Source organism: Pleurodeles waltl, chromosome 11, assembly GCF_031143425.1.
Source record: "Pleurodeles waltl isolate 20211129_DDA chromosome 11, aPleWal1.hap1.20221129, whole genome shotgun sequence".
In the NCBI taxonomy this organism is placed as follows: Eukaryota; Metazoa; Chordata; class Amphibia; order Caudata; family Salamandridae; genus Pleurodeles; species Pleurodeles waltl.
In genome coordinates, this window is record NC_090450.1 from 339,520,307 (window position 1) to 339,545,318 (window position 25,012).

Below are 25,012 nucleotides of genomic sequence, written 5' to 3' on the forward strand. Positions count from 1 at the left end.
TGAGGTGAAAAAAAACTGCAATTTTTCTCTGTTTTACTCTGTAACTTTTTCCTGCAATGTCAGATTTTTGAAAGCAATATACCGTTAAGTCTGCTGGACTCCTCTGGTTGCGGGGATATATAGGTCTTGTAGGTTCATCAAGAACTCTAGGTACCCAGAGCCAATAAATGAGCTGCACCCTGCAGTGGGTTTTCATTCTATACCGGGTATACAGCAATTCGTTTGCTGAAATATAAAGAGTGAAAAATAGCTGTCAAGAAAACCTTTGTATTTCCAAAATGGGCACAAGATACGGTGTTGAGGACCAGTGGTTATTTGCACATATCTGAATTCCGGGGTGCCAATACTAGCATGTGAATTACTGGACATTTCTCAAATAGATGTCTTTTTTACACACTCTCTTATATTTGGAAGGACAAAATGTAGAGAAAGACAAGGGGCAATAACACTTGTTTTGCTATTCTATGTTCCCCCAAGTCTCCCGATAAAAATGATACCTCACTTGTGTGGGTAGGCCTAGCGCCCGCAACAGGAAATACGCCAAAACACAATGTGAACACATCCCATTTTTTGACAGAAAACAGAGTTGTTTTTTGCAGAGTGCCTACCTGTAGATTTTGGCCACTAGCTCAGCCGGCACCTAGGGAAACCTACCAAACCTGTGCATTTTTGAAAACTAGAGACCTAGGGGAATCCAAGATGGGGTGACTTGTGGGGCTCTGACCAGGTTCTGTTACCCAGAATCCTTTGAAAACCTCAAAATTTGGCTAAAAAACACGTTTTCCTCACATTTCGGTGACAGAAAGTTCTGAGAGGAGCCACAAATTTCCTTCCACCCAGCATTCCCCCAAGTCTGCCTGCAACAGAATAAGGCCAAAAACCTGTAGATATAGAGGGGATAGCACAGCGAGTTGATAAGGACATATTCTTCTTTTACACATCTTTAGGCTGACTCTGCTTTGGGGACCCCCACAAGTGAGATGTCATTTTACTTGGGAGACTGAGGGGTATCCTGGGGAGTAGGAATTTTGTGCTGGAGCGGTGATCGTACAAACAAAAGTCAGGAAAATATGATTTTTTAAGCAAATTTTGAGGTTTGCAGAGGAGTCTGGGTAAGAAAATGTTGGGGGATCCACGCAAGCCACACCTCCCTGGACTCCTTGGGGTGTCTAGTTTTAGAAACTGTCTGTGTTTGGTAGGTTTCCCTAGATGAAGGCCGCACCCAGGACCAAAAACATAGGTGCCCCTTCCCCCCCAAACACAGGTAGCTTTGTAATATATCATTTTGATGTGTCCACATACGTCTGTGATGTGCCAAACACTAAAATTGTGAAAAGAAACACACTTAGGCTATGTGAAAAAGACCCCTCACCCACCAACTAAGTTGGTGGCATGCTTCATCATCGGGGTCCCACCCGAGGCACCTAGCGTGTCACAGGTGTGCTGCGACGCCTGATTACAGCGGAGCAGGTTTTGTCATTTTTACCACACATACTGGTTGGATTTGGCACGCGGGTGAGTGATGGTTCAGTGGATCAAATTTTATTAACAAGATATTTCAGAAAAATGAAATACACTGTTAATAACTGAAAGGCCAAAAAACTGAACCAATGACTCACAGCTCGTGAGCTATAAAGCCACGGCAAGGCACCAACCGCTTTACAGTCCATTCACATACCTTTCATACATGACATGCACAAGACCATTCACGCCAACAGCCACGGGCCCAGCACATTACAACACTCGCATCGACAGACAGCGCCACTCAGGGGCCCATCACTTCCATACACCCACATGCCTGATACAACAATCACACCAGCTGATGGGAGTGTGTGGACTGGTGTTTGGCTGGCAGTGTGTTGCAGCAGCCAACAGCAAGTCAATATGTACACTATGTACACCCTAAGCCAAGCCCCACTCCACACACAATGGCATCACTTTTTTTTTTTTTAAACAAAGAAACCCCTAACTAATTAGAAATAATTACAAAACTACAAACACAAAAGCTCTAAGTACATGACAGAAATGCTAACCATGAAACTGAACACATGAAAATACAAAACACATGAGTTTACACTCATGGTTGTTCACAGTAATTCTTCTGGGTGTGGTAATTCTTAAAACAACCACCCTCACACGGCCCAGGCTTTGAAGGACAATCTGGGCAGTACATTCGAGTCTCCCTCCGGATACCTCTTCGAAAACACACTCTACATTTCTTAGCTGGAAAGTCTTTTTTGGGTGTGGGAGGAATGTGCTCAGCAAAGTGGCGATCTTTCAATCTAGCCACATCCTCCACCACTGCTTCTCTAGGAACTCTGGCCTGTTCCACCACAATAAGGCTCTCTATCACTGACTCCTAAAATTTCACAAATGTCATCTTTGACTCTGGAGATCTATCCTTAAACACAATAAAAGCATTAAAAGTTGCTAAGTGGAAGAGGTGAATTGCTAACTTCTTATACCAAACGTAAGACTTACAAATAGCAGTATAAGGTTCCAACCTTTGATCAACTCTATCTACACCTCCCATGTGCTTATAATAATCTAAAATGCACACAGGTTTGCGCACTTCAGCAACCTGGCCCCAAACAGTCACGGGGGAAGTACTCTCATCATGGATGGTACTTAGCATGTAGACATCCCTCCTGTCTGAAATCTTCAAAGCTAGCAGCTCATCATGCCGCAAGGCACTACACTGTCCCCTCTGAAGTATTTTACAGACAAGCTCCCTTGGATAGCCTTTCCGGTTACAACGAATTGTGCTACAAGCAACAGTGTCCACTCTAAACAATTCCTTGAGCAACTGCACTCCAGTTTAAAAGTTATCTACATACAAAGGGTGACCTTTGTTGAACAGTCGTCTACCAAGTTCCCACACAATTTTCTCAGTAACTCCAAAAGTGGGAGGACAACCAGGGGGGTCAATACTGGAATCCCTACCTTTGTAGACACGGAAATTATACACATATCCTGTCTGAAAGTAGTACAGCATATACAATTTAATTCCACATTGTGCCCTCTTGCTAGGAATGTACTACCTAAAAACCAAATGACCCTTGAAAAGGACCAAAGTCTCGTCCACAGCTATTTCTTTGCCTGAAACATAGACCTCTGAAAACCGATCTACAAAATGATCAAGGACAGGCCTAATCTTAAAAAGACGGTCAGAATCGGGGTGATCTCGTGGCAAGGCTCATGTATTGTCAATAAAATTCAGCATCCTGAGAAGAAGCAAATACCGATTACGACTAATTGTTGCAGGAAATATAGCTGTTGCCATCAAGGGACTAGTAGACCAATAAGAAGCCAGTGACGGCTTCCTTATCAACCCCATCAAAAGAGTCCAACCTAAAAACCTTTTCATCTCCTCCAAATTTGTGGGAATCCACTGGGCAGCTCTAGAGTGCGGCCTAAGTCTAGCAGCGTTGTCCCTCAAATACTGTTCCACATACAAATTAGTCTGCTCAACAATCTATCCAAAAACACATCATCCACAAATAACTCAAAGAAATTGACAGGCAAAAAGTTCTCAGTATTGACTCTACACCCCGGGAGACCAGTAAAGGCAGGCAACTCTGGCTGCTCCATGTTTGGGGCAACCCAGAGTTCAGGTCTTCTAGCGGGAAACCTTTCAGCCCCAGGTTGCTGCACTAATGGCACATCAGTGTCCTCCTCTGAAACAGGCCCTTCATCTGCACTGAGTGTGGCTTCCTCATCAGAAGATTCCTCTCCGACAGAAACTTCACTGCCAGAATCTCTCACTTCCTCCTCTGCCTCAGATGCAGAGTCCGTCTCATAATCATGATCAGACAATGACTCAAAAAGCATACCAAATACCTGCTGAGCGGTCATCCTGCGGCTAGCCATGCTCTTTCCTGCGAAAATTAACTGGACAAATGCACCACCAACAACCAGCACTGTGTAAGATAAGTAATAAAGTGTAGCTTTATTAGTAAGAGTTATAAACTCAAAAACTATACCGCTCACTTGCCTGAAAAAGCTTGAATCACCAGCAACTACTCTGCACAGACACAGCAATCACCAATGATATCCCACTAAAAAGATAGAAAGAAAAGCATATTAGAAATAAGACAACACAAATCTAAGGACAATTTCACACAAACCTGCATTTAGTACACCACCTACAAACATGTCATTCATGCATGGCAACAACACTCCTGTGGAGTAAATTGTTTTTACTTACCTAAAACATGCAACTATGCAAACCGCAGGTCGACTACCGCCAAAACCGCAAGGAGCCACAGCAAAGAAAGCAAAAGCTTTGAACTAGAACAAAAAAGAGGAAAAAAATTATCACAAATGCAAATACTTAATCAGTTGACAAACATCCCACCATCAAGCATTTAGAAATTGGTGCCTAAGTGGATTCTGCCATAGGGGCAGATGGGCCTACTAAAAAATAGGCCTATCTGTCCCAAGGAGGGCAGAAAATACCTTTAGTAGTGTGTCCCCAGGGGGAGCGACCCTTGCCCAAGGGCCCACCCCCAAACAAAAAACAAACCACTCGCACAATCCCTGGTGCCTACGTGGCTTCTGCCCCCCTTGGGGGCAGATGGGCCTAAAAAAAAATAGGCCCATCTGCCCCCAAGGGGGGCAGAAATGGCCAACAGTTCAGTGCTCCCCTTGGGGGGGCGCTCCTTGCCCAAGGGGATGCCCCCCACATAAATAAACCTATTTTAAAAAATCCCTGGCGTTCTAGTGGTTTCTGCCTCCCTTGGGGGCAGATCAGCCTAAAAATAATAGGCTGATCTGTCCCCAAGGGGGGGCAGAAATGGCCTTGGTACACGTGCCCCCAAAGGGGGGGTCAACCTTGCCCAAGGGGCCGCCCCCCCCCTCCACTAACACACACATACACACACTATCCCTGGTGTCTAAGTGGCTTCTGCCCCCCTTGGGGCAGATGGGCCTAAAAAAAAAAGGCCCATCTGCCCCCAAGCTGGGCAGAAATGGCCAACAGTTCAATGCCCCCCACATAAATAAACATATAAAAAAAAAAATCCCTGCCGTTCTAGTGGTTTCTGCCCCCCTTGGGGGCAGATGAGCCTAAAAATAATGGGCTGATCCGTCCCCAAGGGGGGCAGAAATGGCCTTGGTACATGTGCCCTCTCTCTCTTTCTCTCTTTCTCTCTTTCTCTCTTTCTCTCTTTCTCTCTTTCTCTCTTTCTCTCTCTTCTCTCTTTCTCTCTTTCTCTCTTTCTCTCTTTTTCTCTCTCTCTCTCTCTCTCCCCCAATGGGCCGCTCCCAAACGCTTAAACATTTCAAAAATAAAAATCCCTGGCGTCCAGTGGGCATTCCTGCTGCCCGATCGCATTGGGGACACCGGGGGGAAAGGAAAAGCCTTTCCTTTCCCCCAGTGCCTCTTTGTCCCAAACCCCCCCCCCCACCTGGCTTCCGGTGCGACCGGCAGTGGGTACTGTGGGGGTGGAAGGGGAGGTCTTCCCATTCCATCCACGCCTTGACGGGGGAACCCCACGGAGGGAGTGCTAGTGCTCCCTCTGGGCCGAGGACGTAATGGTTACATCCTCTGCACAGGAGCACTGTGCCGCGGGACGTAACCCCTACGTCCACAGCACAGAAGGGGTTAAGAAGCACTATTTATTTCTCTAACTTCCTTTCTGCAGGAGAGAACCCTTCTCATGCCCGCAGTGCAACTGAGCATTTGCCGACAGACCTAACTTAATGCCATAAACCTACCTATTTTGTACATGACTGGTGATGCTCGGCGGTCTAAAGCACCAAGGATATTGCTTCCCTGCCGCTTTTTATCAACGCATCTGATGTCTCAGCGGTCCAAAAAGATTCATAACGAGGATTAGAAAATAAAAAGATTTACAGGGCAAGCAGCGAGGGGTGGGAGGTTATGGTGTGAGAAGGGCACGGGGAGATTTAAGATGTAATAAAATGCCAGCAGCAATGTGTAGGAGGTTTTTTGTGTGGGGGCGGCGGCACAGGGAGAGGAAGTGATTTGCGAATATTATTAAAATTAAGTAACTTGCAGGCACGCAGGGGAGTGACAACAAGATTGGACAAGATAACAACATACCCTCCGGCTCAAGAAGGTCTCTGAGCAAGAAGGAAAAAGTAGTCCCTGAAACAGGTGCTAAATGGGAGAAGTGGAAGGGTACAAGTACTGGGGCCGTGCTTTGTGGGAGTAGACAAAGGAGGAAATGGTGAGACAAACAGGAAAGATTAACTACTTGGAATTAAGGGTTTTTAAAGGACACTGACCTAAACAAATGAGAAACAATGGGCAGGTTTAAATTCACAATGAAATATACTAAAGTATACAGGAGGTCTTGAAATCAACGGTCAATCTTGAGGCAACATTTTCATTCATCATCAGACTTACGTAACCATTACTCTACCCTTTGTGCTACTACTCTAACATAATCCTCTAAAGTGTATAACAATTGTCCCAAAGCTCAACGTAACTGTAGGAAGTTGGCTCGGTATGTGCTATTTCAAAGTAAGGAATAGCATGCACAGAGTCCAAGGGTTCCCCTTAGAGGTAAAATAGTGGTAAAAATAGATAATACTAATGCTCTATTTTGTGGTAGTGTGGTCGAGCAGTAGGCTTATCCAAGGAGTAGTGTTTAAGCATTTGTTGTACATACACATAGACAATAAATGAGGTACACACACTCAGAGACAAATCCAGCCAATAGGTTTTGTTATAGAAAAATATCTTTTCTTAGTTTATTTTAAGAACCACAGGTTCAAATTTAACATGTAATATCTTGTTTGAAAGGTATTGCAGGTAAGTACATTAGGAACTTTGAATCATTTCAATTGCATGTATACTTTTCAAGTTATTCACAAATAGCTATTTCAAAAGTGGACACAGTGCAATTTTCACAGTTCCTGGGGGAGGTAAGTTTTTGTTAGTTTTACCAGGTAAGTAAGACACTTACAGGGTTCAGTTCTTGGTCCAAGGTAGCCCACCGTTGGGGGTTCAGAGCAACCCCAAAGTCACCACACCAGCAGCTCAGGGCCGGTCAGGTGCAGAGTTCAAAGTGGTGCCCAAAACGCATAGGCTAGAATGGAGAGAAGGGGGTGCCCCGGTTCCGGTCTGCTTGCAGGTAAGTACCCGCGTCTTCGGAGGGCAGACCAGAGGGGTTTTGTAGGGCACCGGGGGGGACACAAGCCCACACAGAAATTTCACCCTCAGCAGCGCGGGGGCGGCCGGGTGCAGTGTAGAAACAAGCGTCGGGTTTTCAATGTTAGTCTATGAGAGATCAAGGGATCTCTTCAGCGCTGCAGGCAGGCAAGGGGGGGCTTCCTCGGGGAAACCTCCACTTGGGCAAGGGAGAGGGACTCCTGGGGGTCACTTCTGCAGTGAAAGTCCGGTCCTTCAGGTCCTGGGGGCTGCGGGTGCAGGGTCCTTTCCAGGCGTCGGGACTTAGGTTTCAGAGAGTCGCGGTCAGGGGAAGCCTCGGGATTCCCTCTGCAGGCGGCGCTGTGGGGGCTCAGGGGGGACAGGTTTTGGTACTCACAGTCGTAGAGTAGTCCGGGGGTCCTCCCTGAGGTGTTGGTTCTCCACCAGCCGAGTCGGGGTCGCCGGGTGCAGTGTTGCAAGTCTCACGCTTCTTGCGGGGAGTTGCAGGGTTCTTTAAAGCTGGTTCTTGAAACAAAGTTGCAGTCTTTTTGGAGCAGGTCCGCTGTCCTCGGGAGTTTCTTGTCGTCGTCGAAGCAGGGCAGTCCTCAGAGGATTCAGAGGTCGCTGGTCCCTTTGGAAGGCGTCGCTGGAGCAGAGTTCTTTGGAAGGCAGGAGACAGGCCGGTGAGTTTCTGGAGCCAAGGCAGTTGTTGTCTTCTGGTCTTCCTCTGCAGGGGTTTTCAGCTGGGCAGTCCTTCTTCTTGTTGTTTGCAGGAATCTGATTTTCTAGGGTTCAGGGTAGCCCTTAAATACTAAATTTAAGGGCGTGTTTAGGTCTGGGGGGTTAGTAGCCAATGGCTACTAGCCCTGAGGGTGGGTACACCCTCTTTGTGCCTCCTCCCAAGGGGAGGGGGTCACAATCCTAACCCTATTGGGGGAATCCTCCATCTGCAAGATGGAGGATTTCTAAAAGTTAGAGTCACCTCAGCTCAGGACACCTTAGGGGCTGTCCTGACTGGCCAGTGACTCCTCCTTGTTGCTTTCTTTGTTCCCTCCAGCCTTGCCGCCAAAAGTGGGGGCCGTGGCCGGAGGGGGCGGGCAACTCCACTAAGCTGGAGTGCCCTGCTGGGCTGTGACAAAGGGGTGAGGCTTTGAGGCTCACCGCCAGGTGTCACAGCTCCTGCCTGGGGGAGGTGTTAGCATCTCCACCCAGTGCAGGCTTTGTTACTGGCCTCAGAGTGACAAAGGCACTCTCCCCATGGGGCCAGCAACATGTCTAGTGTGGCAGGCTGCTGGAACTAGTCAGCCTACACAGACAGTCGGTTAAGTTTCAGGGGGCACCTCTAAGGTGCCCTCTGTGGTGTATTTTACAATAAAATGTACACTGGCATCAGTGTGCATTTATTGTGCTGAGAAGTTTGATACCAAACTTCCCAGGTTTCAGTGTAGCCATTATGGTGCTGTGGAGTTCGTGTTTGACAAACTCCCAGACCATATACTCTTATGGCTACCCTGCACTTACAATGTCTAGGGTTTTGTTTAGACACTGTAGGGGTACCATGCTCATGCACTGGTACCCTCACCTATGGTATAGTGCACCCTGCCTTAGGGCTGTAAGGCCTGCTAGAGGGATGACTGACCTATACTTGCATAGGCAGTGAGAGGCTGGCATGGCACCCTGAGGGGAGTGCCATGTCGACTTACTCGTTTTGTTCTCACTAGCACACACAAGCTGGCAAGCAGTGTGTCTGTGCTGAGTGAGAGGTCTCCAGGGTGGCATAAGACATGCTGCAGCCCTTAGAGACCTTCCTTGGCATCAGGGCCCTTGGTACTAGAAGTACCAGTTACAAGGGACTTATCTGGATGCCAGGGTCTGCCAATTGTGGATACAAAAGTACAGGTTAGGGAAAGAACACTGGTGCTGGGGCCTGGTTAGCAGGCCTCAGCACACTTTCAATTGTAAACATAGCATCAGCAAAGGCAAAAAGTCAGGGGGCAACCATGCCAAGGAGGCATTTCCTTACACAACCCCCCCCCCCCCAAACGAAAGAGGATGAGACTAACCTTTCCCAAGAGAGTCTTCATTTTCTAAGTGGAAGACTCTCCTACAATCAGCTTGCTGTTGGCCAGAGAGGGTGTCTGAGTAGATCACTCCATCTACTGAGCCATCTTTTGGGTCTGATGACAGAAGATCAGGGAGAGGTTCACTCTCTGCCTCCTGATCCTCATCTGTTACCATCAACAGATTTACATCAGCCCTGTCATGGAAGAGCTTAAGGCGGTTCACATGGATCACCCTCTTGGGGCTCCTGCTTGTGCCCAGGTCCACCAGGTAGGTGACCTGACTCTTCCTTTCTAGCACTGGGTAAGGGCCACTCCATTTGTCCTGGAGTGCCCTGGGAGCCACAGGCTCCAGAACCCAGACTTTCTGCCCTGGTTGGAACTCAACCAGTGCAGCCTTTTGGTCATACCAAAACTTCTGGAGCTGTTGGCTGGCCTCAAGGTTTTTGGTTGCCTTTTCCATGTACTCTGCCATTCTAGAGCGAAGGCCAAGTACATAGTCCACTATGTCTTGTTTAGGCTCATGAAGAGGTCTCTCCCAGCCTTCTTTAACAAGAGCAAGTGGTCCCCTTACAGGGTGACCAAACAGAAGTTCAAAGGGTGAGAATCCTACTCCCTTCTGTGGCACCTCTCTGTAAGCAAAAAGCAGACATGGCAAGAGGACATCCCATCTCCTTTTGAGTTTTTCTGGGAGCCCCATGATCATGCCTTTTAATGTCTTGTTGAATCTCTCAACTAAGCCATTAGTTTGTGGATGGTATGGTGTAGTGAATTTGTAAGTCACTCCACACTCATTCCACATGTGTTTTAGGTATGCTGACATGAAGTTGGTACCTCTGTCAGACACCACCTCCTTAGGGAAACCCACTCTGGTAAAGATACCAATGAGGGCCTTGGCTACTGCAGGGGCAGTAGTCGACCTAAGGGGAATAGCTTCAGGATACCTAGTAGCATGATCCACTACTACTAGGATGTACATATTTCCTGAGGCTGTGGGAGGTTCCAGTGGACCAACTATGTCCACACCCACTCTTTCAAAGGGGACCCCCACCACTGGAAGTGGAATGAGGGGGGCCTTTGGGTGCCCACCTGTCTTACCACTGGATTGACAGGTGGGGCAGGAGAGGCAAAACTCCTTAACCTTCTGGGACATATTGGGCCAGTAGAAGTGGTTGACTAACCTCTCCCACGTCTTGGTTTGTCCCAAATGCCCAGCAAGGGGAATATCATGGGCTAATGTCAGAATAAACTCTCTGAACGACTGAGGCACTACCACTCTCCTAGTGGCACCAGGTTTGGGGTCTCTGGCCTCAGTGTACAGGAGTCCATCTTCCCAATAGACCCTATGTGTTCCATTTTTCTTGCCCTTGGACTCTTCAGCAGCTTGCTGCCTAAGGCCTTCAAGAGAGGGACAGGTTTCTTGTCCCTTACACAGCTCCTCCCTTGAGGGTCCCCCTGGGCCTAAGAGCTCAACCTGATAAGGTTCAAGCTCCAAAGGCTCAGTTCCCTCAGAGGGCAGAACTTCTTCCTGAGAAGAGAGGTTCTCTTTTTCTGACTGTGTTGCAGTTGGTTTCCCAACTGACTTTCCTTTTCTCTTGGTAGGCTGGGCCATTCTTCCAGACTCCAGCTCTACTTTTTCACCCTGTGCCTTGCATTGTGCTCTTGTTTTTACACACACCAGTTCAGGGATACCCAGCATGGCTGCATGGGTTTTTAGCTCTACCTCAGCCCATGCTGAGGACTCCAGGTCATTTCCAAGCAGACAGTCTACTGGGATGTTTGAGGAGACCACCACCTGTTTCAGGCCATTGACCCCTCCCCATTCTAAAGTTACCATTGCCATGGGATGTGCTTTAGTTTGATTGTCAGCATTGGTGACTGTATAAGTTTTTCCAGTCAGGTATTGGCCAGGGGAAACCAGTTTCTCTGTCACCATGGTGACACTGGCACCTGTATCCCTCAGGCCCTCTACACTTGTCCCATTAATAAAGAGCTGCTGCCTGTATTTTTGCATGTTAGGCGGCCAGGCAGCTAGTGTGGCTAAATCCACCCCACCCTCAGAGACTAGAGTAGCTTCAGTGTGGACCCTGATTTGCTCTGGGCACACTGTTGATCCCACTTGGAGACTAGCCATTCCAGTGTTACCTGGATTGGAGTTTGGAGTGGAACTTTTCTTGGGACAGGCCTTGTCTCCAGTTTGGTGTCCAGACTGACTACAGTTTCGACACCAGGCCTTTTTGGGATCAAAGTTTTTACCCTTGTACCCAGGATTGTTTTGTGAAGAGGCTCTGGGCCCACCCTCCTGTGCAGGTTTTTGGGGGCCTGTAGAAGACTCTTTACTATTTTTATTTTTGGCTGTCTCACCACCTTTCCCCTGGGGAGGTTTTGTGACCCCTTTCTTTTGGTCACCCCCTGTGGAAGTTTTGGACACCCTAGTCTTGACCCAATGGTCCGCCTTCTTTCCCAATTCTTGGGGAGAAATTGGTCCTAGGTCTACCAGATGCTGATGCAGTTTATCATTGAAACAATTACTTAACAGGTGTTCTTTCACAAATAAATTGTACAGCCCATCATAATTACTTACACCACTGCCTTGAATCCAACCATCTAGTGTTTTTACTGAGTAGTCTACAAAGTCAACCCAGGTCTGGCTCGAGGATTTTTGAGCCCCCCTGAATCTAATCCTATACTCCTCAGTGGAGAATCCAAAGCCCTCAATCAGGGTACCCTTCATGAGGTCATAAGATTCTGCATCTTTTCCAGAGAGTGTGAGGAGTCTATCCCTACACTTTCCTGTGAACATTTCCCAAAGGAGAGCACCCCAGTGAGATCTGTTCACTTTTCTGGTTACACAAGCCCTCTCAAAAGCTGTGATCCATTTGGTGATGTCATCACCATCTTCATATTTAGTTACAATCCCTTTAGGGATTTTCAACATGTCAGGAGAATCTCTGACCCTATTTATGTTGCTGCCACCATTGATGGGTCCTAGGCCCATCTCTTGTCTTTCCCTCTCTATGGCTAGGATCTGTCTTTCCAAAGCCAATCTTTTGGCCATCCTGGCTAACTGGATGTCCTCTTCACTGGAGCTATCCTCAGTGATTTCAGAGTTGTTGGTCCCTCCTGTGAGGGAACCAGCATCTCTGACTATTATTTGTGGAGTCAGGGCTTGAGTAGCCCTGCTCTCCCTAAGTAGGACTGGAGGGGGGGAATTTCCCTCCAAGTCACTATCTTCATCCTCTGAGTTGCCACCCTCAGAGGGGTTTGCCTTTTCAAACTCTGCCAAGAGCTCCTGGAGCTGTACTTTGGTAGGTTTGGGGCCCATTGCTATTTTCTTTAGTTTACAGAGTGACCTTAGCTCTCTCATCTGTAGATGGAGGTAAGGTGTGGTGTCGAGTTCCACCACAGCCACATCTGTGCTAGACATTTTGCTTCTAAAAGTTGGAATACTTTTTAAGAATCTAAAACTGGTTCTAGAATCTAATTCAAACTTTTACAAACTTTTAAACTCTAAAAGAAATGCTAAACAGGATCTAACACAAGGCCCTAGCAGGACTTTTAAGAATTTAGAAAACTTTTCAAATTGCAAAAATCAATTTCTAATGACAATTTTGGAATTTGTCGTGTGATCAGGTATTGGCTGAGTAGTCCAGCAAATGCAAAGTCTTGTACCCCACCGCTGATCCACCAATGTAGGAAGTTGGCTCTGTATGTGCTATTTCAAATTAAGGAATAGCATGCACAGAGTCCAAGGGTTCCCCTTAGAGGTAAAATAGTGGTAAAAATAGATAATACTAATGCTCTATTTTGTGGTAGTGTGGTCGAGCAGTAGGCTTATCCAAGGAGTAGTGTTTAAGCATTTGTTGTACATACACATAGACAATAAATGAGGTACACACACTCAGAGACAAATCCAGCCAATAGGTTTTGTTATAGAAAGATATATTTTCTTAGTTTATTTTAAGAACCACAGGTTCAAATTTAACATGTAATATCTTGTTTGAAAGGTATTGCAGGTAAGTACATTAGGAACTTTGAATCATTTCAATTGCATGTATACTTTTCAAGTTATTCACAAATAGCTATTTCAAAAGTGGACACAGTGCAATTTTCACAGTTCCTGGGGGAGGTAAGTTTTTGTTAGTTTTACCAGGTAAGTAAGACACTTACAGGGTTCAGTTCTTGGTCCAAGGTAGCCCACCGTTGGGGGTTCAGAGCAACTCCAAAGTCACCACACCAGCAGCTCAGGGCCGGTCAGGTGCAGAGTTCAAAGTGGTGCCCAAAACGCATAGGCTAGAATGGAGAGAAGGGGGTGCCCCGGTTCCGGTCTGCTTGCAGGTAAGTACCCGCGTCTTCGGAGGGCAGACCAGGGGGGTTTTGTAGGGCACCGGGGGGGGACACAAGCCCACACAGAAATTTCACCCTCAGCAGCGCGGGGGCGGCCGGGTGCAGTGTAGAAACAAGCGTCGGGTTTTCAATGTTAGTCTATGAGAGATTAAGGGATCTCTTCAGCGCTGCAGGCAGGCAAGGGGGGGCTTCCTCGGGGAAACCTCCACTTGGGCAAGGGAGAGGGACTCCTGGGGGTCACTTCTGCAGTGAAAGTCCGGTCCTTCAGGTCCTGGGGGCTGCGGGTGCAGGGTCCTTTCCAGGCGTCGGGACTTAGGTTTCAGAGAGTCGCGGTCAGGGGAAGCCTCGGGATTCCCTCTGCAGGCGGCGCTGTGGGGGCTCAGGGGGGACAGGTTTTGGTACTCACAGTCGTAGAGTAGTCCGGGGGTCCTCCCTGAGGTGTTGGTTCTCCACCAGCCGAGTCGGGGTCGCCGGGTGCAGTGTTGCAAGTCTCACGCTTCTTGCGGGGAGTTGCAGGGTTCTTTAAAGCTGCTTCTTGAAACAAAGTTGCAGTCTTTTTGGAGCAGGTCCGCTGTCCTCGGGAGTTTCTTGTCGTCGTCGAAGCAGGGCAGTCCTCAGAGGATTCAGAGGTCGCTGGTCCCTTTGGAAGGCGTCGCTGGAGCAGAGTTCTTTGGAAGGCAGGAGACAGGCCGGTGAGTTTCTGGAGCCAAGGCAGTTGTTGTCTTCTGGTCTTCCTCTGCAGGGGTTTTCAGCTGGGCAGTCCTTCTTCTTGTTGTTTGCAGGAATCTGATTTTCTAGGGTTCAGGGTAGCCCTTAAATACTAAATTTAAGGGCGTGTTTAGGTCTGGGGGGTTAGTAGCCAATGGCTACTAGCCCTGAGGGTGGGTACACCCTCTTTGTGCCTCCTCCCAAGGGGAGGGGGTCCCAATCCTAACCCTATTGGGGGAATCCTCCATCTGCAAGATGGAGGATTTCTAAAAGTTAGAGTCACCTCAGCTCAGGACACCTTAGGGGCTGTCCTGACTGGCCAGTGACTCCTCCTTGTTGCTTTCTTTGTTCCCTCCAGCCTTGCCGCCAAAAGTGGGGGCCGTGGCCGGAGGGGGCGGGCAACTCCACTAAGCTGGAGTGCCCTGCTGGGCTGTGACAAAGGGGTGAGCCTTTGAGGCTCACCGCCAGGTGTCACAGCTCCTGCCTGGGGGAGGTGTTAGCATCTCCACCCAGTGCAGGCTTTGTTACTGGCCTCAGAGTGACAAAGGCACTCTCCCCATGGGGCCAGCAACATGTCTCTAGTGTGGCAGGCTGCTGGAACTAGTCAGCCTACACAGACAGTCGGTCAAGTTTCAGGGGGCACCTCTAAGGTGCCCTCTGTGGTGTATTTTACAATAAAATGTACACTGGCATCAGTGTGCATTTATTGTGCTGAGAAGTTTGATACCAAACTTCCCAGGTTTCAGTGTAGCCATTATGGTGCTGTGGAGTTCGTGTAAAACAGACTCCCAGACCATATACTCTTATGGCTACCCTGCACTTACAATGTCTAAGGTTTTGCTTAGACACTGTAGGGGTACAGTGCTCATGCACTGGTACCCTCACCTATGGTATAGTGCACCCTGCCTTGGGGCTGTAAGGCCTGCTAGAGGGGTGTCTTACCTATACTGCATAGGCAGTGAGAGGCTGGCATGGCACCCTGAGGGGAGTGCCATGTCGACTTACTCATTTTGTTCTCACTAGCACACACAAGCTGGCAAGCAGTGTGTCTGTGCTGAGTGAGAGGTCTCCAGGGTGGCATAAGACATGCTGCAGCCCTTAGAGACCTTCCTTGGCATCAGGGCCCTTGGTACTAGAAGTACCAGTTACAAGGGACTTATCTGGATGCCAGGGTCTGCCAATTGTGGATACAAAAGTACAGGTTAGGGAAAGAACATTGGTGCTGGGGCCTGGTTAGCAGGCCTCAGCACACTTTCAATTGTAAACATAGCATCAGCAAAGGCAAAAAGTCAGGGGGCAACCATGCCAAGGAGGCATTTCCTTACAGTAACTGAATCCACATAATCAAAACCGCTAAACAAAAGATACTAATAAACCAGTAAAAAATAAAAGATACCATACTAATTAGTCATATCCAGCAAGAGAGCTATAGCTAAATAATATACCATTGGAGGTACCATAAAGCTCTATACTTGATATACAAGCAGTGCATTATTAAAAAAGATATCTTAGACATGTTGTCTTTGTTATTTGGTGTTCATTGTAGAGGATAATCACTGTTCATATCATGATAGTTACTGTCATTTATTCTTATTTGGGCTTATTCCATTTACACATGTATGGGAGATCGTTGATGTGTCGCTTTACTATCTCAATTTCATATTATAATAAACGTTTTTGTATTCTTTCTATTGCATATTTATAATACTCTTTGTGCAACTTGATTGTGTGCTCCGGACATTTTGATCTTGATATGTTTGGATCTACCCTTAGTAGTTGCCCAGGGTGCGTCCCATGATAGCAGGGTTAGTGTGTTGAAGCACCAGATGAAGTTCTAACTTGGTTCCATATTACAGTGACCACTTTGCTGTTTGGGAACATGTGCAGGTATTCTTCCACTGCTCCCTTTATGATGGTCTATTACTTTGATGTAAGTCCCCTGACTACAATGGTTGCCTAAAGATCTTCCCACAGAAAAACACAAAAAGTGCTACAGTTTGTGTAAGGAAACAGGGTTTTTGCAAGTTTAGCCCAACTTCTTGCCCCCATTTGGACTACTAGGTACTGGTGTAATGACTCTGAAATGCCCACGCCGTGCTAAATAGGACTCGGTGCATGTGCTCTGACCCTTTAAAAATGGTGTATGTTTAAATGGCTTGTCCCTAGTTGGCATGGGCTAACTTGTGTAAGTCACTAGTATATGGTACCTATTAGTTAGTGTCCCCCAGGGACTACAGCACTTGGGCCACCCAGTGGGACAAGGTAAAACATGACTCCCTAGTCTGCCACTGCAGACTGGAAAAGCTGTTTAAAACTGCAAATTCAACGTTGCCATTTATGGTAATGACAAAGCCCAAACATCTCTTTTTAATATATGTCACTCCTAAGGCAGGGCGCTGTATGTTAAAAAAATGTAACATGTACTTTTACATGTTCTAGCAGAAAAAAAAACTAAATTGTCATTTTTACTGTGCAAAGCCTAGTCGCCCCATTGGCCAGCACAGAGTTACAGGCTGACACCCCAGCCCTGCTAACTTCTGAATGGGACTATTGTGGTTGGTAATGTTTGGTATCAAACATATCAGTGCATCAAATACGATTCAATGGTTAAATCCAATTTAATGTGACTGGTGGGAAAAGTGCAACTTTAGAAGGTGCCACTGTAGTTGCCCAAGTTTTCCAGTGCCAGTTTTCTGATGTATACGGGAATTGCCTTCAGGTAGCTTTCTGTCTTCGGGAAACACGCTAATGACTCCTGGAAAAGGACACAATAGGGGCCTTCATGAGAGAGAGGTGTTAGCTCCCTCCAACAGAAAGCCAAATGGATGTTAGTCCAAAAGGCGAACTTCAAAGGAGAAGCTGCCTTTGAAGGGCAAATGGGTAACACTTGGATGGGGCACTACTCTATTGTTCAGGTAGACAGCCTGGCACTGGGGACAGGAGAGAAGAAGCCAGTTAAACCAATTTTTTCCATGGCATGTAGCCCTTTGTTGCTACACTTGTTGGGGTTGGCTTCTCTGAGTGTCGAGAGAGGAGTCTCGCCATGTTCACAGTGGGTAGAATGGTGCTTCCTGAGATAGCCAGATGCCACACTTCTCAGGAAATGGTCGCTAGTAGGGAGGGAACCTATAACCCATTGGCTACTAACTACATCCTACCCTGATGGAATTTACTGAAGATAAATAGGGCACCCCTTGCACCTGGATCTCAGATCTCGACCAACTTTGAATAAGGACTTAACGAGGCCTGCCCTGCTGCACTGATCACCCAGCGAAGAGAAGCTGCACCTAAGAAGTCTACTCCTATTACACCTGGTGGCAAGCGATGAGAGGGACTGTGTCTGCCCTGTCCTGCTCAGGGAGAAGCTGTCCCCAGAGCCCTGTCAAGCTAAGAGAACTCCTGGGCTAGTTGACTGGTCTCCTGTTTGCAGCCGAGGGACACAACAGCTAAGGAAGCCTGTTGGGGCAAGTTGGTAGTCCAAAGTCATAAGCTGTTACCACCGCTGCTGTACAGCACTGAGGGTCAAAACCTGACACACAGAGTTAACTAAGCCTGGGAGTGCCCTCAGAGAGTTGCTGGGACCCTCAGAAGCACAGTTAGCGACCTAGGAATGATTGACCTGTGACCCCAATGACGTGCGATTCTTAGTCCAGTGATGACTGGACTTCAGCCAGACCGTGGAGAACATCATGGGATGTCAATGCTGCAAACAGGACCCCCCCCTCACCATCTTCATGGACTGAGGAACCCCTGTAGAAAATCCCCTTTGACCACATTGCATTCACACCATCCTTAGGATTGAGAAACTTTTATTATTTGGGGATGTAATGGAGAAGATCACCCCCTGCAAGATGACCAACTTAAGTTGGTGGTCTAGCGTTTTCTGATACCAGGGGAAATAATACTGCAGTGCCAGCTGCATCTTCCTTCTGACCTCCATTAATAAGAAGGCAGCTTAGCAAACGGTTAAATTTCACACAAACTTGCCGTGAGCAGCAGGTACGGATTCAGTAGTATTTTTCCAAATAATTTGCAAAGTGGTTGCTGGTAACAATATTGCTAGCGTATGTAACCTGTTTTTGTGACAGGTTATGGGATTACAATATTAAGCCTCCTCGTCTCCTTGGAAGAGCCCAGCAAAAATGTTATTCACATATGTGAATCAAGTAAGATACCAGCAGAGCTCCAGGGAGTGTATGGTTTTTGGATTCTGGGAGTTAAGGCACATTCAGTATGTGGTGGTTAAATGCAAGTTTTGAGGTTAAAGATTTCTGTGACATTCTTAGTGCATGTGGCTTGCAAGAGCATTTGAATCTTTGTAAGTTTAAAGTGGATTGATAAAACATCTTACGATTCGGTGTTGGTTTCAGTTGACATGCGCACACTTCAGTAAGCGTGTCATAGCATGCCTGCAGCAAGACATTGGCTTGTCACATATAGAGCGTTCAGAACACATATGTTAGGATAGAATTCAGTGCTTGATTATCCAGCAGGTGCTCATTTCATAAAGTATGTCTGAACATGTTGGTGGTATATAATTGGATTCTTAGATGAAATGATAACTGGTAGAAGTAAAGATTCAGTGATGAATTCCTGAAATACCACTGTAGTCTCACTCAAGGTGGTGAGTAATGTATCTAAATGATCATTATGGGAGAGTTTAGCAGGTTTGTAGTACAACTACAGACAATTTTTCCTATTCCAGTCTCCCTCATACTCAGGTGTTGTAGCCAGGTGACTATGTCCTGATGGGACCCTCCTAGTTATGTGGGGTTGAAACATCAACAAACCCTCTGTATTGGTTGTCTAGGGCTATATAATACCAAAGAGCTACTGTGTACTTATTGACACTATCCTTGTTGAAAACTGTTGGAAGTGATGGATACAGCCACGAGGAATTGTACAGTGTCTTGTGCTGTTTGCATTATAAATATGTCCACAATTTGAGGCCTGTCGTCTGCACTATGCACAAATCTTTGTATTGTTTTTGTTCTTTTGTTTTTTTTACGCCTTGCTTAACATGAATTTGATTAATATATCTTTGAAGGAAACGAAAATTGACCAGTAGTTAACAAGTAATTTCATTAGATAAGAGATTAATATACTAATTGACTTTAGGATATCTCCAAGGCACATACAAGGTTTCACCACTAAATGGGTCCCTTGGGACTATTCATTTAAAAATCGCTTACCCTGATCTTGGTGGGCAGATAGGGTTGTGCTTGTTATATGTATATCCCTCACCCGGGACTGGCCTGTTTCCGCCAGGATGTTCTCCATGACACATGCTCCAATTTAGGAGTTTGAAGTCCTTGTCCTGCTAAATAAAGCGGGCTTAGAGGTGTTGCCTCTAGAAGGAAGGGGCAGATGATTCTACTCCTTTTCCTTCTTTGTTCTCAAGAAGGACAGCAGTCTGTGACTCATCCTTTACTTCAGTCTTCTCAACTTATTTATTCTACAGGCCAAGTTCAAGATGCTGTCACTTAGCCAAGCCTTGCTGGCCCTGATTACTGACAAATAGTTGGTGTCTCCAGGATGCCTAGTTTCAATTTAATTCTTACTGCCCACAGAAATTACTTGAGGTTCACTTCGGGACTCCAGCATTATCAGCTCACGGTCCTTCTATTTAGATTGAAGACCACACCATGCGTCTTTACCAAAGTACTGGTTGTTGTGGAAGCTTAATTTTGTGTTCTGTACAGCTAATATTTCCACACTAGGTCAACTTGCTATTGTAAGCGTTGTCCTCAGTTCTGATTGAGGTATGCTGCCAGCACACAATGGCTCTCCTCCAAGCCTTGGGCTTCACTCTCAATGCCCATATGGCTCACCTTGCTCCAATGCAGAGGTTTATAGCACTGGTGCTGGACATAAAGGTTGTTATTCTTCCTTGAAGGATCACTGATATTTGGGAAATGATTAAGACTTTTCTCACATGAACACAACTCCTAGTTCATGTCTGTCTTCTGCATGGACTTGTGGCCTCGTGCAATCCTGATAGTGCCACATGACAAATGACGGTCCTGCTGTGGTGCTTGTGGCAACAGAGGTTGCTCTTGTTTCAGGTGTAGTTCCTCCAGTCAGTTCACTGGGTGAGCACTGGTGGATGGACTGGTGGATGGACTCCATCTCTGTGGGGTCTTACCTTCAGCCTTCCTCAAGCTCAGGCTACGATAATCTTGGATGCCTCCTCATTGGTCTTCGGTGCCCTTCTGGGAGACATGACTGGGTGAGGCCTCTGGTCTGCATCCAAGCAGTGTCTCCACATTAAATGTACTGCAGCTGTGGGAAGTCTGCTTTCCATTAAGTTTTTTTCTCCCTTCAGTCTTGGGGCTCCATACCGATTGTGTCTGACAGTATTACCACAGTCCATAATATGCCAGAAGACAGGGCAGGGTAGAGTCATGTACCCTGTGTTGGGAGGAGATTTGCATGTGGCAGTGAGGGCAGCAACTGAGATTTTTCCCACTAACAGCTCACTTTACAAGCGGCCTTCACTTGAGAATGGATGCTCTCAGTTGGCTCGTGATTAAGGACCACAAATGGAAACTACACCCTAAAGTGATGGATGTGATCTTCTTCATTCTGGGATTTCCATTTATGGATCTCTCCTTTGATTTGTGCCAAGCACTTTCTCTGAACTATTCAGATTCTGCTGGTCTCAGGACCTGCTGCACACCTTTCCACCAGTTCTGCTTATCTCAGAAGTTCTGCAGAAGGTGAGAGAAGATTGAGCACAGGTAATTCTGACCACCCCACATGGGTCATAGGAACAAATGTGTTCAGTGGTACATCATGTGTCTTCTTGACCATCCTTCTCTCTTTGGATCACCAAATCACTCTGTGAGAGTAAAGCTTTGTGTTAATTTTTTGGTAGCATCCCCTTTTGAGATGATATCCAGTTTCTGGTTTCACTTTTAAATTTGAAGACAGTATTTCTGGTGACAATAACTTCAGCATATCAGAAAACATCCATCGCTCTCCGCTTGGCTACTTCCATACGTTTTGACCTCGATAAGTTGGCCTGTCTTACCTGTCCACTCTACCTGTCCAACTACATGTGCCTTACACATGGGCCAATCCATTACACTTCCTCTTTTTTCCCTCCACCTTATCCCACTGAGGAGGAGGAGGAGCAGCTGTATAGACTGGACTCCACATAAGTGGTGTCATTACATTGATCTTACTTGACAGGACCGAGTGGGTGATCAAATCTGTGTGGGCTTCTCCAGAACTAAGAAGGGCAAAACAGTGACTAAACACACCAGCTGGTTTTGTCTCATTTGTATTAAGATCTGCTATGCCTTTGCCAAGAGAAGGCCCCATGGAGGGCATTCATGCCTAGTTCGATAGGACCATGGCTGCTTCCAAAGCTCTTTCCAGAGGCATTCTGCTGGGTTACGTTTGCAAGGTGGGAAGTGCTTTTCCCTACATACTTTTTCAAAACATTACTGTCTCTTACCTCGGGCACACAGTAATGGGTACTTTGGCAAGGCTGTGCTCCAGAACATCCTTGGCTGATGGGTACTGCTCTTTACCACTATACATTGAGCTATTGCTTTGGGACTCACAAGTTGAGGAATCTCTGGGAAGAAATATTCATCAGAAAAAAGATACCTTTGGTAACAATATTTGTGGTGGATCTAGAAGCCTGCAGACTCCACACAGCATTCTCTCTTCCCCTCTCAGTTAGTCCATGAACAATATAGGTCCTATGTTATGCAGTCTTGCCATATGCTGCTGTTGTTGCTTTCTCTGTTCCTTTCCACATGCATTGATTGTTCATGAAAAAGTACTAGGAACTCAACACCAATGCAATGTCACGTCTTGCAGGCAGAATCACAGCTGTAGCCACATGACACCACCTGAAAGTTTTGCATACCTTTGTCATGCCTAGAGGGAATGTGGAAGGATATTCTTCAGGTCAAGAGTCTTTGAGAAGGTTATGTATCCACCAGGAATATCAATACTGAAAGTACTTTTTTTTTAAATGTAAACCAGCAGAAAAACGTTTTTACAAATGCAGTTTAATTTCTCTCACACTGACTCGCTCTCGTGATTTCCCTCTTAATTACTTTGCTCCTTTGCTCCTTTGGTCTTTGTGCAGCTTAAGCCAGGTCCGTTGGAGGAGGCATACATTTCTACCATCCTGCGGGAGATACTGAAGGGTTTGGACTACCTGCACTCAAAGAGGAAGATTCACCGGGACATTAAAGGTAAAAAAGTGCTTGGCTGGTGTGTTGCTTTTCCTGACTGCATTCCCTCACTGCGGTTTGAATTTGTTGTGCATAGCTCTATTTGCCTAGTTGTGATTATCTCTGGATACTCTGGAGGCATTTGTATGTGGGCCAAAAGTGCCTTAAATCAGCCACAGATAAAACTTCAGCAGATCTATCACTCAGCCATATATAGCTTTGTATCCATCATCTTGAGTTCACTTGCTTTCATTTTTATTTAATTTATTGAAGCAAACTTTGCCAATACCCACTAACAGCTTATGAAACAATAAAGATGAGTTGTTTAGATGAAATATGAATCCAGATAGGTTTGTCTTCAAAAAAACATTTTACTTTTATTGGGGAATTTAAAAATGTCGCTTGACGGGAGGAGCCAAGATGGCGGCCGGGATGGACGGCTAGAGCGAGCGCTCCATCCCGGACCCACCATAAATATCCTGCAGGAAGCCTCCGGGGGACGTGGAAGCGTCTTAAGATGGATCGGCCAGACGGAGAAGAACCTAGTGCTGCTGAGATGGGGGCCTCTGCTCGGCGACTTTCCCTCGAACAGAGGATCGGAGAACTGAGCGCCTGCCATTTTGGACTCGGGGACGCCCAGGGTGCTGCCCGAGACTCCTGAGTGCCGTTGCCGAGAGACTGAGCCGTAAGCCAGAGGGCCGCAGCGGGACCCCCGAGATCGATAAGCATTGGAAGGCACGTCGGACCGAGGCCGGGAGACGCTCCAGACCAGGCGCGCTCGCTGGGGTGGGGGCTGCCATCTTGAGCCCACCCCACGTACTGAGGACATGAGCGCGGACCACCCACCTAACTGGAACTAGGTGGCTGCGGGCGGCACATGAAGGTACGGGGCTCGCGGGGAAGGCCTATGAGCGGAGGGACCACCGCAGGGCTCTTTAAGCCCGTATAACATTGCATGCTTGGTTCTTGCAGCCAGGCCCCCCTGGGTGAATCTGCCGGAGGGAACACGTCCGGCGCTGGGGTCTGGGAGCCCCGGGCGCCAAGGCTGAACAGATGCAAAATACCCCTCGGCCCCCAAAGTAAAGGAGTGACGCTGCTCCGGAATTAAAAGCTCAGACTGGTTTGAAGGGGGGCAACGGCAAAAGATCTTGCTTTCTTACACGCCGCCAGAATGCAATGCATGTCAGAGCACGGAGGAACGGTAGCTGTTGTCCATTGAATACGGCGGGGGCGACAAGGCCGCTCCTGCGCTTCCCATCTCCCCCCCCCCCCCTTTTTTTCCCTCCGATTTGGCGCCTGCCTAGAGGAGTGCACCCCCTGGAACTAGCCTCATCAGGTTCAGGGGCTTGTGCAAAGGGCCCAAGGGAACGGACCTAGAGACAGGAGGAATAAAGACCGGCACAGATGCTCCCCAACCAGCCTGGAACAGGCAAACACCCCCAGCAGCAGCGACCGTGGGATTCCGCTGCCCCCTCAACACCCTACAGGCAAACAGGGACACAACCAAGGATGCCAAGCCTGCGCTTCAGGCCCAACTGAAACCTGTCCCCCTGACACGCGATCGGACGGAAGGGGATTACAACCTGAATTGGTGGAGAGGGTCCGAGGAGCAGATAAAGTGGTGGTAAAGGGTAGAAAGAAAAGCGAGGGAACCCCCCAAAGTATCATACTGAGACTCCCCACGGAACGAACACAATGGGGGGCAGACTGAAATTAGCCAAAAATCAAGACAGAACCACCCAAGGTTCAGCATCCACCGACCAACCAGCAAATCCGACCCTGCAATCACTGGAGAGTACACTTGCATCTCAATCCGCGCAACTAGAGAAGGTACTTCAAGCAATAATGGACACTAAAACTTCCCTGGAGAATAGAATCGACGCAGTATCGCAAGACTTGAATTTACTCCGTGTGGATCACCGCAAGCTAGCGGAAAGAGTCGAGGCGGTGGAGGAGGGAGTGACAGAGGTATCTCCCATGGTTCAGGACAACCAAAAACAGATTCAACGCATGGACGCGGAACTGAAGGCACTATGGAGGTGGGCGGAAGAGGCCGAAAGTAGATCGCGCCGGAAAAATATATCCGTTTCCTGGGATTTCCTGAAAATGCGCAACAACAAAGCATGGAAATAATGCTAGAACAATGGCTAATCAAAGAGGTGCTAGGCGGGGCCCCATCCAAGCTATTTACAGTGGAACGGGCACACAGAATACCGAGTAGACCCCCGCTCCCCGGACAACCACCCAGACCAGTGATTTGCCAGATTTCTAAATTTCTGAGATAGAGATTCAATCCTACAACAGTTCCGCAATAAAGGCCCATTTAACTTTGAGGAATCACCCATTAACGCATACCCAGACTTCACACAAGAGGTGCAAAGAAAACGCAACTCATGTGTTAAGGTTAAGCAGCGCCTGCGTGAACTCAACATTAAATACGCACTACTTTTCCCCGACAAGCTGAGAGTAACGTCAGATGATCGTATCCACACATTTAGCTCCCCGGAAGACGTTTGGACATGGCTTCACGCCAAAGGCCTCGCAAGTATGGCAGATGAAGCGGACAGAGAAGAGTGGTCGAC

General features: G+C 47.3%; 1 protein-coding gene across 1 annotated transcript in view; it reads left to right on the forward strand.

Annotated features, from left to right (window-relative positions):
* Window positions 1-25,012, forward strand: part of STK25 (serine/threonine kinase 25) — a 316,673-nt gene that overhangs the window by 87,457 nt on the left and 204,204 nt on the right. Inside the window, exon 4 of the mRNA XM_069213631.1 lies at window positions 22,343-22,451. Coding sequence (XP_069069732.1) covers window positions 22,343-22,451 — 109 coding nt within the window. The remainder of the gene's footprint in view (window positions 1-22,342; window positions 22,452-25,012) is intronic.